This window comes from Saccostrea cucullata, unplaced genomic scaffold (genome assembly GCF_032062105.1).
Source record: "Saccostrea cucullata isolate Sc308-1 unplaced genomic scaffold, CSIRO_AGI_Scuc_v1 ctg25, whole genome shotgun sequence".
NCBI classification, from domain to species: Eukaryota; Metazoa; Mollusca; class Bivalvia; order Ostreida; family Ostreidae; genus Saccostrea; species Saccostrea cuccullata.
In genome coordinates, this window is record NW_026937967.1 from 130,001 (window position 1) to 147,239 (window position 17,239).

General features: G+C 32.0%; 2 protein-coding genes across 2 annotated transcripts in view; both read left to right on the top strand.

The window, feature by feature from the left end:
• LOC134249152 (uncharacterized) overlaps positions 1-4,625 on the top strand; it is a 33,651-nt gene extending 29,026 nt beyond the window's left edge. The window contains exon 23 of the mRNA XM_062731508.1: positions 4,198-4,625. Coding sequence (XP_062587492.1) covers positions 4,198-4,269 — 72 coding nt within the window. The 3' untranslated portion in view covers positions 4,270-4,625. The remainder of the gene's footprint in view (positions 1-4,197) is intronic.
• A 10,780-nt stretch (positions 4,626-15,405) lies between these two features.
• LOC134249141 (neuromedin-U receptor 2-like) lies at positions 15,406-16,994 on the top strand (the record flags this gene model as incomplete). Its single annotated transcript, XM_062731495.1, has 1 exon — positions 15,406-16,994. A coding segment is annotated over one exon (1,407 nt), but the record flags the coding sequence as incomplete, so codon positions are not given.
• Between the last annotated feature and the right edge of the window lie 245 nt (positions 16,995-17,239).

Here is a 17,239-nt window from a genome sequence, read left to right on the forward strand (position 1 = left end):
TATGTAGATTCAAGTTTGTTCAAATCATGACCCCCGGGGCTAGGGCAGGGCCAAAATTCAAAGTTTTACATAGGAATATATAGGAAAAATCTTTAAAAATCTTCTTCTTAAGAACCACTGGGCCAGGAAACATGAAACTCATGTGGAATCATTTTTGTAGATTCAAGTTTGTTCAAACCCCCCGGGGCTAGGGCGGGGCCAAAATGACCAAAGTTTTACATAGGAATATATAGGAAAAATCTTTAAAAATCTTCTTCTTAAGAACCACTGGGCCAGGAAAGATGAAACTCATGTGGAATCATCCTCAGGTAGTGTGGATTCAAGTTTGTTCAAATCATGACCCCCGGGGCTAGGGTGGGGCCAAAATTTGACCAAAGTTTTACATAGGAATATATAGGAAAAATCTTTAAAAATCTTCTTCTTAAGAACCACTGGGTCAGGAAAGATGAAACTCATGTGGAATCATCCTCAGGTAGTGTGGATTCAAGTTTGTTCAAATCATGACCCCTGGGGCTAGGGCGGGGCCAAAATGGCCAACCAAAGTTTTACTTAGGAATATATAGGAAAAATCTTTTAAAAATATTCTTCTTAAGAATCATTGAGAAAGGAAAGATGAAACTTAGATGAAATTATCCTCAGGTAGTGTAGATTCAAGTTTGTTCAAATCATGACCCCTGGGGCTAGGGTGGGGCCAAAATGGCTGACCAAGGTTTTACATAGGAATATATAGGAAAAACTTTAAAAATCTTCTTCTCAAGAACCTTTGGGCCAGGAAAGACGAAATTTATGTGGAATCATCCTCAGTTAGTGAAGATTCAAGCTTGTTCAAATCATGACCTCTGGGGCTAGTTTTGGGCCCAAAATGGCTGACCAAAGTTGTACATAAGGATATATAGGGAAACCTTTTAAAAAATTTCATGTACTTCAAAGCCATAATTAGTGATATTTTTCTTTTTATATGGAATCATCCTCAAATAGTGTAGTTTGTAAATTGTTAAAATCATGACACCCAGGTGGGTTAAAATTCAATATCCCCCCCCCCCCCCCCGGTAAACTTTCAGTTTTGATCTGATATGTGCTTTTTCGTAGTAGATGTGCTCAGGTGAGCGATGTGGCCCTTGGGCCTCTTGTTGATAAGTACAAACCAGTAGAGCTACAGTCTCGACAGAGACTTCTGGTTTCCCACAGGATTCAAACTGAGGTGTAAAAAGTAGCAGTGCTTTAATTGATGAACTAAACCTTGTTCATTTCAGCTTAACCCTGTGATGAATAGATCAGCTGCTCCAAACTTATTTTGTTCAAACCCACATTTTAAAAGAAATTTTGTTATTTACATCCAACCTTGAACCGCATTATTATTTCTCAATGATATACCTACCCCTTTTTAGAGGACAGACGGCTACCTTATTTCTTTCCATAAAATTCCTGTAAGATTTGCAATTATTTTTAGAAATGTTGATTTTGATTATGGTTCATAGATCCACAGGGAGACTAACAATAGTCATAAAATCTTCATGGTAGGCTATGCCATGCAGTTGGGTAATATTAGGTTCTGGAATTTTGTTCTTTGTCTCAGGACTTTTCAGGCTTAAAGACTTTGAGTTTTAGTAATCTTCGTGGCTGAAAGAAATTTATTTAAAAAAAAAATAGAGGTACTGTGAGCACTGAGCTCACTAAATGATACCCCATCTCCCATATGATTATAATGGTAATAAAGAACCCTTGAAGGTATCATGAAATTTTATTCAGTGGTACATGTAAATAAGGAAATGCGGATAAGAGATGGGTACCCTTCAATATTAAAAAGAATGTTTTGCTTTGGGAAACACAAAATATGTGTCGTATCAATTAGTAAAGTAGGAGGTGCACAATGGCACTATGTAACAAAGATTCTATGAAAGTCATTAATTTTCATTCAGTGAATCTTAGAGGCGGATAAGATCTAGAGATGGATACCCCAAAGCGTAATACGAGGGTTGATCCAAAAGTAATGTCACAACTTCAATAAAATCGCTACAGTCAACATAAAACAAAAAAATTATTAATGATGAAAGCTACATTTATTTCAAATCAGACATGAAAATTTCAATTCACCATGATTTATACTTTTCAAAATATCGGATTATATACAACGTGCGATTATGGTAGTCGCCGCACCTAAATAACGTCATATGAAGGATACGCGCCGTCATACATTGAAACGCTTCATGTCGTTTCATTAAAAATATTTGAGATTCACGAACGAGTTCACAAATTTCTCTCTAATTCCTAAAGAAGACGTGGTACTTATCGTACACTCACTCTTTTCATGATTTGTTCCTCTGTCGAAATTCTTTGATCAATAGTAAAAGACCAACTTAAAGTTTCACCTATCGCTCTGTCTTTTTTGACAACGTCACACACCATTGAACGTTTCCGTCTGCCCTCGTATCTTTCGGTCTTCTTGTCATCTACTGAGCATTCAATGACCCATCACCAACCCAAAATCGCTGAACCATCTAAACAAGTCTTTTTTTTCTACATTCTTTCCCCTGTGAGTCTATTAAATCAACTTTACTGTCTCTACTGGCAATTTCTCCATTTTGAAGCAAAAATGCATGACAGTTTATAGTTGCTTTTTTTTTTCCATTTCGACATTTCCTTTTTTCGATGCGTCGGAGTGAAACAGCGATATTTTTTTAATTAAAAATAGCAATGATGTCATATAATTTTCAACTTATGATTAGAAAATGATGTAAATGTTTGTCTTTTAAAATATTGGGGGATTAGGCGCTTTTAAAAGTTCTTTTAAATGATTTTGTCTTTTTTATTCTAAAAAAAAATACACTTTCATATGTGACGTTCGGTTGTGACGCGGCGACACCCCCTATGTTGTATGTTTTAAACACCCTTAAAATAAATTCAGTTAAATATTATTAAATGAAAAATGAAAGATTAATAAGATTTATAATTGTGCATATTTTGGTATATTATATTTGATAATATGACACCTAATATAAAAGATATGGACACAGTGACATTACTTTTGGATCAACCCTCGTAGACGGACGGACATCCCGATCACTATATGCCTTCCCACTTTTCAAGCAGGGGTATAAAAAGATGTTTAGGATACCGCAGACGATTTTGAAATGGGTGATCAATAATTGCTGTATTCTTAATAGAATTAATTAATCTTTGCTGATCAAGTTGCAAAGTAATTATAATAGAGATGCAATTTTGATTATGAATCATACTTTGGATGATGCAGGTGACCTATATAGTGAAGAAAATTTTTGGAATAGTTCCTTTCGCAAATGAATACTTGTAGAATTTCAGACGGACCTTCTTTGACCAATTTTGCAATATTAGTGCATCTAGAAATGTATTTTCCGTCATTCTTTCAGTGATGATTCATGGTCTTTAATTTTTCTCAATAAGTGTTCAGTTTAATATTTTGAAGCAGATTGAATTTTAATATAACTTAAATAAAAGTTTCTTGGCCTTGAAAAGTTTAACAGAGTGTTTTAAAACAGTACATTGAAGTACATGTAATTTACACGAGTATTAATAAACGCGAAATGAATCCGAGATATCAGATCGCTTTAGAACAATGATTTGTGAATCGTCAGTTGATAGAAAAGATTTTACATGGATTCCAGCACCATTAAACAGCTAGTTATTATACCCCTTCCCCGTTTGAAAAATGGGAGGGTATATACTGTAAATCACTTTTTATTCGCGAGAACTTTATTTTCGCGTAAATACGCGAAACAGTATGCTCGCAAAAATTTCTTAAGATTATACAGAGCAATGACCACAATTCGTGAAAATTTTGTCTCGCTAATAAAGAGTCAGTGACTATATCGCGAAAATAAGATGTGACCTACAGTATTGCAAGATCGGGATGTCTGTACGTCAGTTCGTCCTTCCATCCGTCTGTCTGTTACGCATTGGGGTACCCGTCTATTATACGCAACTCCACTTATACTACGGGATGAAATTTAATGAGACTTTCACAGAATCTTTGTTACATATTGGCATGTTTTTTCTATGACTGGCCCGATAATTCTGCTTATCCTGATTAAAGCATAGCCTCCCATTTTTCAAGCGGGATGTGTAATGAATAGCTACTGGCAATTAAGTAATGGTAAATGATTTTCTTTGTGTCTTTATATTGGAGAACTAGATAATTATAGTATGTCCTTGTTTTTGCAGTACCTCTACACACAGAAGAGCATCGGTAAAATCATTGTTAGTTTGAATGGAGGATCCACCAGCAAATTATGAACAGTTTTAATTGGTATTTGGCATCCTTAAACGCACTTATGTACCTAATGTGTTGTAGACAAGTTGCCATACTTTAATAAGCTAGTCATCGGAGACGATGGAAAAAAAGGAAATGGCAAATATGGAATATTTGAATACACAAATCAATGATCAGCGTGCTTGCTCGTTACTAATGATTAATAAATACCAATGCCCAAGGTCACCTACCAAGAGTTACACGGGATTATAAATTATTGTTAGCTTCAAGTAGAAAAAAAATTGAGTGTACTAATTATTTTCCTTCACATTGATTCTTTGACGAATTATGTTGTTAAACAGAATAAAGATGATGATATGAAAACAGAAATAATAAGCAATTATATATTCTAGTGTTTTGTGTGCTTTCTAATGATGATGATGTTAATGTAAAAAAAAAAAAATTGAGGAGAGCTTTATTAACGATGTACGAAAAAATACCATTGCTTGTTCAACAAGGATTTATTCAGAAATATTTATTATTGTTGAAAAAGCATTTGCCAGGCTTCATGGTGTGCACCTGATACCATTCTGACAAGCTGGTGCAACAGGCTAAGCGTTCAAGTGTCTGTGTCACGTGAGATTTGTTTAAAATTCTTTTGATACTGGAGTTTTTTGCAATTTTGTTTTGTCTGTGCTAAGAACTTTTAAATGATTAAAAATTGACTTGATCCCTTCTAAGGAGATTTCAGCTTTTAATTACTAAATTTTTAATTACAACTGATGTTCAGAGGGATCAAAATTGGTTTCTGATACACGATGTCTCAAAGCCTAAGTTAACATGGTTAAGTTTTTCAAATGTAGGACAAACTCAAAGGTCCAGAGTTCAAAAGTATTGATACCCTTAGAAAGATAAAAAAAAAAATACACATTTGAAATGTAATAGCCCTAGTATCAACCATTCAAAAAAAATAAAGGCAAGGTTTAAGATTTTTCAAAAAGTAGATCATACTCAAAAGTCAATGACTTAAGGACAAAAAAGATGGAAAAGCCTTGAAACTAGGAATACATCTAGTGGGTAAAATATGAGAGATCCTAGAAGCAATCGTTCAGTAATGTAGCCATGGTCAATTTTTTTTACATGTAGGATAGACCATAAATCAAGGTTAAATAAATATTCAAAGAGAGATTTTGTCCTGTTACCCCTTTTGAGAAATAAAAGTTAAGGCACCAAGTCCATCAAAAAAATTCAAAGGTAGGTCAAACTTAAGGTCAAGGTAGAAAGGAAATAAATGTAAGAACCCAAAGAAAATCTAGAAACGTGGAATACATTTATGACATATACAAGACCTATCTTCAATATAGAAGTGATGACCAAGATTATAGTTTGATAATTCTGCTGAAAAAGTGTCAAATTCCAAGGTATATACAAAATTATGTTATTTTTAAAGCCCTAGCTCCAACATTTATAATTATGACCACAGTTAAAGATGTTTAATGAGTATATACAAAATTATGTTATTTTTAAAGCCCTAGCTCCAACATTTATAATTATGACCACAGTTAAAGATGTTTAATAAGTGAAAAAGTGGGACAAACTCCAAGGTCTAGGCCAAAGGTCAATAAATTTTTTTGATTATTATTCTATTTTTTTTAAAAGGGTAGTTGTCATTACCTTTTGAATACATGTTCCTCTCCTATATTTCAATAAAACAAAATCAATATGGTAAGTGAGCACCAACCATTCAAAAGACATGTACTATATGACTATATGGTTTAATTTTTTGCGTACAAGGTAATTGACAAACAGATGGACGGAGACTTAAAATTACATCCTCCGAATTTTAGATTATAGAGACATTAAGTTTTGTCCTGAAAAACTTAAACATTGTCCATACCATTTGTTTTGTTGAAAGTATGACTTATATGTTAATCTAGCATCATGGTAGATCTGTCCCACTGTAATTGTTAAATATTGTTCAATAATATCAATTGTTATTTTTATTGATTATTATTAAACTATTTTTTTTAAATTAGGGATACTTCATTATTCTACCTTTTGGTATGGTTTCTTTCTGCAGCATGTTCCTCTCTTGAGCTATATTTCAATAAAACCAAAATCAATATGGTAAGTGAACAAAAAACTTACAGATGTATTTGCCTTTAAAAAGTCACATTAAAAGCTTTAACTGAATAGCTTGAAAGAAAGATCGATTGATTCAATTTGTAAATACCTATGGTAGAATCATAAAAATCTTATATCGTACCATTTTTATGCCCTCTTCAAAGAAGGATCGAGGGCATATTGCTTTGCTGCTGTCTGTAGGTCGGTCTGTCTGTCGGTCCACCATCAGTTTCCATTCATTTTCTTCGCAGACGTTGCACATATTGAAATGAAATTAAGTATGCAGATTTAACATAAGAATATCTAGGTCAAGTTTTGTTTTGGTACCATCGAGTCATTTTTGACAGAGTTATGTCCCTTGAACTTAGAAAAATCCCAAGGGGGCATAAGTGTTTTACAAACATATCTTGTTTGTTAAATATTTTAAAGAACACATACCCCTGACATGAGATATGAAATACATCTTAATGTTAGGTCGTTGTACTGAAGTTCGATGGTGTTATTTTTTATAACAAGAAGAATTTGACTTTAGTTTGTGCGGAAAACCATGTGAGCTTTACAAAAAGTGCACTGAGCTATATATTCAGAATAATAAAAAAAAGGTATGCTGCTCCTTTTTCCGTCAAATTGAAGTAAAATAAAGATGTTAAGAATTAGAAGTAAGTGAAAACTCTGAAATCAATACAAAGTGCAGTCTTTTCATTAAAAAATATGTTGAAACCAATGGAATTCTGATTAGATGATATTGATATCTTGGAAATACTTCTCTTCCTACATGTATTTCAGATTTTGTCAAGATTTTCTTAAAATTCATATATCAGAAGATGAGAATAAATTACACCAATCAGACACCAAGGTATTTAATTTTTTAAGAAAGACTTTTGATGTATATTTCTTCCCTTTGAGGGTTTTTGATAATAGGACAATGAAATAAAAAGTCCTGTTTCCATATATTTTATACCAATCAAATTAATAATTCATTTATTGCTTTGCACAGTTATTTCCGCGCTCAACTTTATATGAATTAATTCTGAAAAAGTAGCCATCATTATTCAGAAATTCGAAGATTACACACTTATGATGACTTTTCTACGAACATATGAATGCCTGATCATATTATTATTGAGGTAGAATGAATGGCAAAGAGAAATAAGGATTTATATGAATAAAAGTTATATAATCAAAGAATGAAACATGTGCATTTTGTTAATCGACCCTATCATTTAATTGTCAAAGTTACTAAGCTGCGTCACACAACCCATGGGAGAAATATTTCACAATACCGGTACAACCGTCCCCAATGAAACTTTGTAATTATGCCCTGAGGTCCTTCTTCCAATACCAAGATAAAGTTTAGGCTTGGATGCTTATCAGTAGAGAAAATGGAACTCACACACCCAGTGCAGGTTTTATAGTGTTATTTTTGAGCTGTGGTCTTTGTTTGTGCAATGAAGAACACATTATCTCAGAGGAATAGTTAAACATGTCACCCATCAGCGATTACTACAATTCGACATGTATGTATACGAGAAAACGACAATTATTTGAAATTCGTGCCTTTGAAATTTCCATTAGAAATATTATAGATTGATATTGAGCTATATTTGTAACCGATTAACTGGTATTGATAGCAAACAAATGACTTGCATTGCCCCAAGAAAATTTTACAGTAACCCTTTTTTGCAAAAAATGGTTTTATGCAGGTACAATTTTCATAATTCAAGTATCATACATATTTAAGAAAGCAATGGCAATCCTACAGTTATTCTAGATATTGCAGTAAGATTAAACATTTTAAATATCTTTTTCTTAAGAACCACAGACCAAGAAAGCTGAAACTGATGTGGAAGCTTTCTGAGATAATGTTAATTCTGAATTGTTCAAACATAACCCCCGAGGATAGGATGAAGCCACAATAGGGAATCAAAGTTTTGAATTGAAACATATCCAACAAATTAAAATCTTTAAATATCTTCTCAAGAAACACTGGGTCAGAAAAGCTGGAATGTATGTGGACATTTCCGAGCTAGGGTAGTTTAGATTCTAAATTACTCAAAATATGTTTGGATATACTTCGATTGGTAACTTAAAATCTATAGAATTGTTTATCTCTCTCATTTCTTTTATCAATTCTTTTAAATCTCCAACACTTATTAACTATGAAATTATACCACATTGTTTTGATCTATTTTCGATCACTTGTCTTTCATCAAAATTCTTTTTTAAAGTCAGCATTTTGCAAATACCAGCAAATATTTTCCTTCTCATGATCCTGTTTGCAAATACAACCAACCGTTGTGTTGTATTTCGTCTGACATGTTTCCTGCTAGGTCATTGTTTTTATATCCTTATTCTGAAAACGGTTAACTCAGTCTTCTTGATCATTACACAGTTTTCAAAACAGGTTTGACGGGTCAACAGGGGATGTGATCACCTGTAAGGTATCTGACCCCAGCTTCGGTGTTTCTAAGGATCCTTGCTTTGCCCTGTTCCCGATTCTTTTTCTACAGTGGATATATGAGATTGACCACTGTCTGTTATCTTCACCTCTTATGCTTGAAAAAAAGCACAGGCATCTTTTTTCTTCATTTTATTTCAAATCTTGGTGACCATTCATTTATAGAAATGAATCCATACACTAGGTTTGAAATGCTTTTGTAGACCACCATGATGAATAACTGAGCCTTTAAAAAGAAGGCCAGATATGTAATTCTCTTATAAGATTGCATTTTTCAATAAGCATAGTAAAACTAAGTTGATTAAAATAAATTTATACATATAATTCAGCCTCGTACTCGGGAAATACGCTATACAGATATCTCAATGTCAAAAAAGGGAGTATATTTAATCACATTTATAAGCGGATTAGAATACCATAAGATCAAACAGAAGTGAGAATAAGGGGCTCTTCATATCATAGCTCTTCAGAATTGTCCTCACAAGATATTAAAGCGCTTCCCTACGTTAATGATAGAGCTTCCATGGTTTAATCAACAAGGTTCATTTGCAATACGAAACCTACAATTGGTTCGCAAAAAGTATTATAGATATATACGAGAGTGTGTCGCTTTCGAGGAGTCACGTTATATTAATGAAATACTTTCACTGGAGTCAAATATCCGGTCAATTGAGTAACGGTATAATCTTTAAATTAATTTATTCATTTATATGTAAATTATACTTCTTAACATAATTGCCATATAATTAATAAGATTTTTTTATGGAAATGAAATCTTGCAATTTTAGTTATCAGAATGAAATATATATTTGGAGTACAGTATTCAATATCAAAACTCCATAAAACAGTACAAAATAGGAACAGAGCAATCACAAACCTCCAAAACATCAGAGGTGGGATCAGGTGCCATGGAGGAGTGAGCACCTCCTGCCGACCAATCACACCCGCCATGTGCTCCTTGTCATGATCGGGAAATAATTAAAAAAAATCTGTCGTCAATTCAGAGTATAAATAAAGGACAAACAATTATACGGAAAACGTCAGTCAGCATTGACTCAATGATCAATTGTATTAGCTAACAAAGTGATTAATTTTACTTACCGTGGAACTTACGATATGATGACTTTAAATTCTTGAAATTCTTGTTTCATCAACTTGTTTTTCAATAATTTACCTCGTTTTAGAAATTGTTCATACTTAGAGCATGCTCTTGCATTACAATTCAACTTAGATATATAACCTCCGTATGCGGGTAATGAAGGCATATTGCTGCATAAGTAAGGAAAGTTGACGACAGAAAAGTTAAAGTCATCAAGTTTTCATAAAACTTGTTTTTTAGATTACTATTAACGTCTTTTTCAAGTAAAATATCCAAATATAGAACAGATGTGTCAGACTCTGTTGTATCTTTTATCTCAAGCTCACCAGGATATATTGTTTCGACATAAGAATGGAAATAAAATTGTTAATTGACAATATGACGTGGATAAATCATGTCGTATTTTCAATTAACAATTTTATGTATTTTTAAAAACATTTTCATGATGAAATGTTTTGACTAAAAGTCAACAGTCATGCAGGTAATTTACAAATATGAATTTATTGTCCTACTTCTTCTTATAGAGGCAATGATATAAGAAAAAATATCACAACATTTTGAATTTTTTTATGAGAAATATTTGCGACATTTACAAAAATACTTTTGCTCACGATCAGTTATTTTATCATATTATTTAATTATTTAGTTAAATATTTATGTCGATAATATAACAGCCATGGATAATTCCAATTCAACGGGTTTAGAATGAAATTTGACGTTTGTAAAATTCGTCAACAGTTATGGAGCACACTTGCAATGTTGCTAGTTTTACATCTAACAAGCACTTGATTTAAAAAGTTTTACCTGAATAAAAAGACCTTTAAGGAATCTTTGATGAAAAGGAAAACAATTAAATGAATTGAATAATTTAAAAATTACTATGTTATCTTAAAATTGATGAGATTTGGCCATCTTGTAGGAGTCCACAAAGAGGATCTTTAGAGAGAGAGAGAGAGAGAGAGAGAGAGAGAGAGAGAGAGAGAGAGAGAGAGAGAGAGAGAGAGAGAGAGAGAGAGGTGTGATTTAAGGACAATAAAATCACTGCCTATCATATCGATGATGACCATATCCGTCTTTCTTATTTTTGCTGTGAAGAAATGTGGCTAGAAAAAGACTCGCATAATTAAAATAATAACCATATCATGTACATTGTATAACTATTATTCAATCTTCATTTAGCCTCCAGATTTCTCCATTATGATAGAGTAAAATGATATGGCGTTTCACGTAACAAAATATATTTGTATTTTTATACAATTTAAATTATTTCCATGACAATGCTTTTTGTTAATAAAAAAATTACACATGTATTCATGTTACACATCTTTGGAGTTTATAATGGAATATCACACAGCAAACTAAATAAACGTATAGTACAACATGTACAATGTAGTATCAAGATACATGAATATAGTTTACTGTAGTAAAATGTACATGAATATAGTTTACTGTAGTAAAATGTACATATATTAGTTTTATACTGCACATAGATACCCAGTAAATGTAAGCATTTTGAATAGATGATGTTTTGACTTCAAGTATTCAATCGAATTCTTGTCAAACGACCAATTCGAACGTTTTGTCGTCGTAGATTTATATTATTCATGTAGGTTAAGAACTTTAGACTGCAATTATGGTTCAGACAAGACAAATGTTTGATGGCATATTGGTAAATATTTAATGGCAAACAATCTTTGCATCAAAAGTTAAATATATTTGCTAAAGGAAAAAGGTATTAATTAGCTAATGCATGTTTCTTTAGTTGTGTATAAAATGCAGTCATTTTGCCTAAATAAAACACTCAAGTCAATAGGAAATCAGTATAAGAAAAGGAACCAATATATTCATTAGATTTATAATCCATGATCAAAAACAATCCAAGACAGTAAGAAGACAGGAGAAAAAAATATGCAAGGATTCTGTAGGAATAAAAAAAAGAAAGCTCAGGGAAACGATGTAACATACCGATCAATTTTACGCCCGACGTTTATGCATCAATTTGGAATTTATATCAGAGACTCAGAAAGTCCATACTGTGCATAATTTATCGTTTAGATTTTCATTGATGACTGCTTAGTTTACACTGTTAAATATTGGGTGTAGGAGGACGTTTTATTTGGTGTGTGAAAACTACAGTGAATTGGAATTTTAGTAAATTGCATATACTGATGCAGGTGAGATTTAGGGTAATGTCACAGCATTCAATGTCTATCTGCACGGCGCTATTTACTGGTAGGTACTTCGTCTTGATATTGAAAAAAAAGAACCAAAGGCGTGTATTACTGAATTTAAAAAATGTTTTTATTACACTTAAGCTATATATTGTTAAATATGTAAAATTCAAATTTGTATGATGAAAGAAAGTATTTTGTTTTTAAAAAATCTGGTTAAATGCAACACTAACATTTTCCATCTTTAATAGATAAGAATCCGACAACTATGGTGTTTTAATAGAAGAGTTCCTTTCTTTTCTTTTTTTAAAATAGTTATTTTATCTTAAAGTAACTTTATATAATATTCGAATCGTTTATAGCATTCATTTTTCAATAATACTGTTACAGTATGATAATTGTAAATTTGTAAAGTGTATACATTTTTCTATAGATCGTAGGGTAATATTACAATTTAAAAATATTGATTGCAAGTATTTCTATGAGGTTATTAAAAATAAAACTAAGCTGTATATTCATCAAACTATTGATTTGATACATTTTCTGATTGTTTGCCATCTTTTGCACCCAATATAAAAAATATAATCAATACAAGTACAAAATTACAGCCTTGTCTAAACTTAAGCACATCCCAAAAATTTAATTCCATTGCAACACTGTTGAGATACTGTAAAGCTTTCTCTTTTTAGTATGAAGTGAAAATACTGTACTAAAACTTAAAGTAAAAAAAAATTTGAAAGAGGAAAAACGAAAATTTCAATGATGGCATCAATCACTACTGTACTGTATACATTTTCTTCGAATTCATACATAAAATTTGCTGACTTCATAGAATCTGTCATTTGCGTGTAATTCAACAAGCAAGGCTTCTCAATTAAATTCGTTGCCTTAGGCAAAATAACTCCATTTACACGTTAAAATTATATGGCAAGTTTTCTTCAGTTAACAAGATCATTATACATTGCTTTTAGCAATATTTGAATCATTTTGTTACCCTTATTAATCGATTGATTTTTGCAAGTTTTTTTTTTTTCAGATTTATTAGTTCCAATATTGTCAGTATATATGAAGCAGTAAAAAGCAACATGGATGTTCATACACTTTAATCACCTCTTTTACAATAAATCTAGCTGCACTATTCGATCGATAATGCAAATTAATAAATTATAAGAGTGCATTCGTTTAATCTGGTTATACTTGATGTAACGCTAAACCAGTTGTAAATTAAGGGGTTTTTTTTCTATTTCCTGGAAAAGAGAATGTTTGGACGTAATTGTTGACAATGCAACAATGTAGAATTAATGGGCAATGCCAAAATATTAACATACAACATTTTGAGAAAATTTAAGGATACATGTAATGTAGCACATTTGAACTTCAGCTCAACCTTGTTTTTCATTTAAACCCACGGAATTGTTAATTGTGTATGTTTTCTTGAACTGAACAATCCCATTTCAGAACATGTTGCTGCTGATTTAAGAACAGTTTAAGCAACACCAAACTTGAAACATAAGACTCTTTGTTCATTTACACCGTTTACACTTATGGAGCAAATGCTTACTTGTCTTTGCTTTAAATTAATGCATGATTTATGATACTGTATAATTAAAATTGCAAAAAATCATATTTGAACTACTCAAAACAAAACAAAAAATACAAAAATGATGACAAAAGTTTCATAACATGATACATATAATAGAACAGAATAATGGTTATTTACAGTTTGCAATTCAATCAAAATACCATTCAAATAAAACAAAAGATTATAAAAATACTATACACCTATGTAATTACTATATAATACTTATAATGAAAAAACAGCAAAACACGGCACATCAATATTTAAAATACCAAGCACATGTAGACTTAAGTAAGGAAGGAATGCAGGGGTAGTGGTAAGTATAAAAAGGTGTATGTTGTTAGGGAAGTTTCAAAGGAGCGAGCATTTTCAGCACTGACTGGTCACGCAGCACAGTTAAGGTTACAAATGGAAATATCGGCGATTTCTTAAGATAAAAAATACATACTTTATTTGGATGGGCGATTTATTTTTAGGATTTCATTGATATAAAAAAAATGTGGTGTGGTTAAAATCTACATGTTGGGGACATTTAGATTTTTTATTTAGACTTGTCACGTGATGTCGACGTCACATGATTTTAGCAATTATACGTGCAGTTTAGAGGTCATCTATAAATTCCAATATTTGCAAGGGCATAACCAAGTTAAAAATCTTAGTTTAATTTACAATCATTTTCAGCACTATTTGTAGTTTGTGAAAAGTGATGCAAACCTATATAGATTCCCTTTTTTTAATTGCTAAAATTTAATTTGTTGGACGGCGGGTTGAATATTTTGCTGGTCAACTACATTAACTATAGCTATAATTAATTTATTTGCAAGATTTCATGAGGTTCGCAGCACTTTTCAAATATCTTAATGCTTCTTGGGTTTATGTGTAAAAACATGACAAGATACATTGAGGGTATGCCCTTGCAATAAATCGATTTATTAGGGCCCTTCCTTTACTTTTTTTAATAAATCTGCATACAAACACACGTCAGTATCATTTGTCTTGAGAATGTATGGACAGTTTATAAACAAAATACTAAATTAGATATCGCATCCAAGTTAACAGCCTTTTATTTAATTGCAAATAATATTTCATTTGAGAACAAGAGACGTTTTTCATTATACAAAATGTGACTTGATCAGCCTTTCACTGTGTACAAACTGTGTCATTTTTGCGAGATGACGTCACATTGACAAGTGCATTGCGATCGATGCATCGTTCATATACTGTTGTGTGGGATTTAACAAATGACAAAAATGCATGTAATAGTAAATTTGTATGTAGTAAACAGCTATCCGGCTGTTTGAAATAGCAAATAATTTCATTTTGTGGTATTTTGAAGACCTTATATCATGTGTGACGTCATAGAAAACATTGCCCTGCCTCCTTACTTTAACCTTAACTGTGCTCCCCAGTTACCAAAAACCAATAAAATCAGGCAACCATGATGGAGTCTTTTATGTAGCTTTTTGCATAAAAGGGGTAAGTTTTGAAGAGAAATATTTTTCAAATGCTTAAAATTATACAGGATCATCAACAGATATGCAGAAATTTGAGAACTGCTAAATATGGCTCATGCAAATCTTTGGAGAAATCCAGTTCCTACAGTATAAGAAAAAACATTATTTTAACTAGTTAAATTAAGTTGATATACTGTATATTCAATAATTTCATTAAGTTACAGATATTCAAAACATCAATGCAATAACGTTTATATTTTTTTATTACAGGATATAGTACGAGCATCCTTTATAAAACGAGACGAAGATAAATGTTTCAAATATGAGCAATTTGTGGAATTATAGCGTGTCAACAACAACGGATAATAAAACGTTTCCTCCATTAAATATTACCTCCTCTCTACTATCGTCGACTTTACTGGACAATTATAGGAATTATAACAACCAGATACTGGTGACACAGTTTCTACCTACTTTAGTTTATGTCTGTATTCTGTTCGTGGTAGGAATAATTGGAAACGCTTTAGTGTGTTATGTTTATAAAATCAAATGGAAAATAAAAAAGAAACCCTCTACTCTTTTCATCCTAGTACTAGCTGGATATGACCTCGTAAATTGTTTCGTCACTATGCCGTTCGAGATAGCTCTTGTATCCAACTACATATCATTTGACTTTCCCATCGTCTGCAAACTGTCAAGATTTATGACTTATGGTTTAAATGCAGCTTCTACTGTTATTCTCTTGGGAATAGCTATTGACAGATTATTGGGCATTCGATATGGATTTAAACTCGGATCTTTGACAATGCGACAGGCCAGATTGATTGTTGCACTTTCATTATTTCTAGGAATTTTAACAAACTGGCCTGCATTGTTACTTTACGGAACATACGAGGAAATCGGATTTAAAACTTGCTATTTTGCAACACAATATAAAAATTCTGATTATGTAACAGCGCAAGTTGTTTTTATCATCGTTACGTCATTAATTGGAGATATTATCTTCATTTCCATATATTCATTGATAGGATATACGATTTATCAGCAACAAAATAAGACTGTCAAAAGTAAAGACACGAACTTGGAAACAGCAAGGATTTGTTGCAAATCAGAGAATGACATTTGTAACATTCCTGATCAATCACGGACTTCTATTGATTTTACCCAAGAAAAAGGAAAGAGCACCATGAGTTTGTTTAGCAAAGGCGACGGAAATGGTTATAATTCATTTGCAAAGACAGACCTGTTTCTCCAACAAGAAAACAAACCTGAATCGCGTGGTCGCTCCGGAAGTGAGGCCATTGGAAGTCTTCTTACCCTGTTGAAGACCAATACTGAATCGCAGAAACATCGAAGCTCTACATTTAGCAACAGCGAAGGAAAACGTTTTGGTCCGTCTTTCAAAGCAAGAAAAACTACCTTCATGCTCTTTACTGTTACAATAGTCTACATACTTACCTTCTTACCGTTTGGCGTACTAGGTATCGTAGATTTACATCGGCAACATCTTTCAATGAATAATCTGTCTGTGGTAGAGTTGAATCTTTACCACCTTTTGTTCCGATCTTATATGCTCAGCATGGCAGTGAATCCTATTATATTTAGTTTCCTCAACAAACATTTTCGATCAGAATGTTTTTCTCTCCTGAAAGATGCATTACTTTGTGTTTTTTCTTGCTTTTATACTAGAGAAAATAAATAAATGAAGTGTTTTTAAATAAAGTATTGCAATTTGAAATAAAAATATACTCCTTTATTATACAAGCTAATCTTCAAATGAGGAACTATAAATTTAAGGAGTGGTAGAATCAGTGTTCAAATAATTTATGAAAGATATATCAACTTTACCTATTCCCAAAAAGTCGTTTTAAAATAAAATATAAAAAATCATTTGTGTGTGCATCATCACAGTTATTGAATACAGTATATGTTCTTTTATTATCTTTGTAGGCTCTCTGATATTATTGATCTTCTTGTTGTTTAATATGAAAAGGTTAAGGCGTTTATCTCTATCATTTGATCAACATGCTTGAAAAAAATGTGTTATTTTGCAAGGTATAGGTTGATTGATTTTAGTTAAAGGCCTGTCGTTGTCTATTCCAATCTCTGATAAGCTTCTTTTTTCTCGT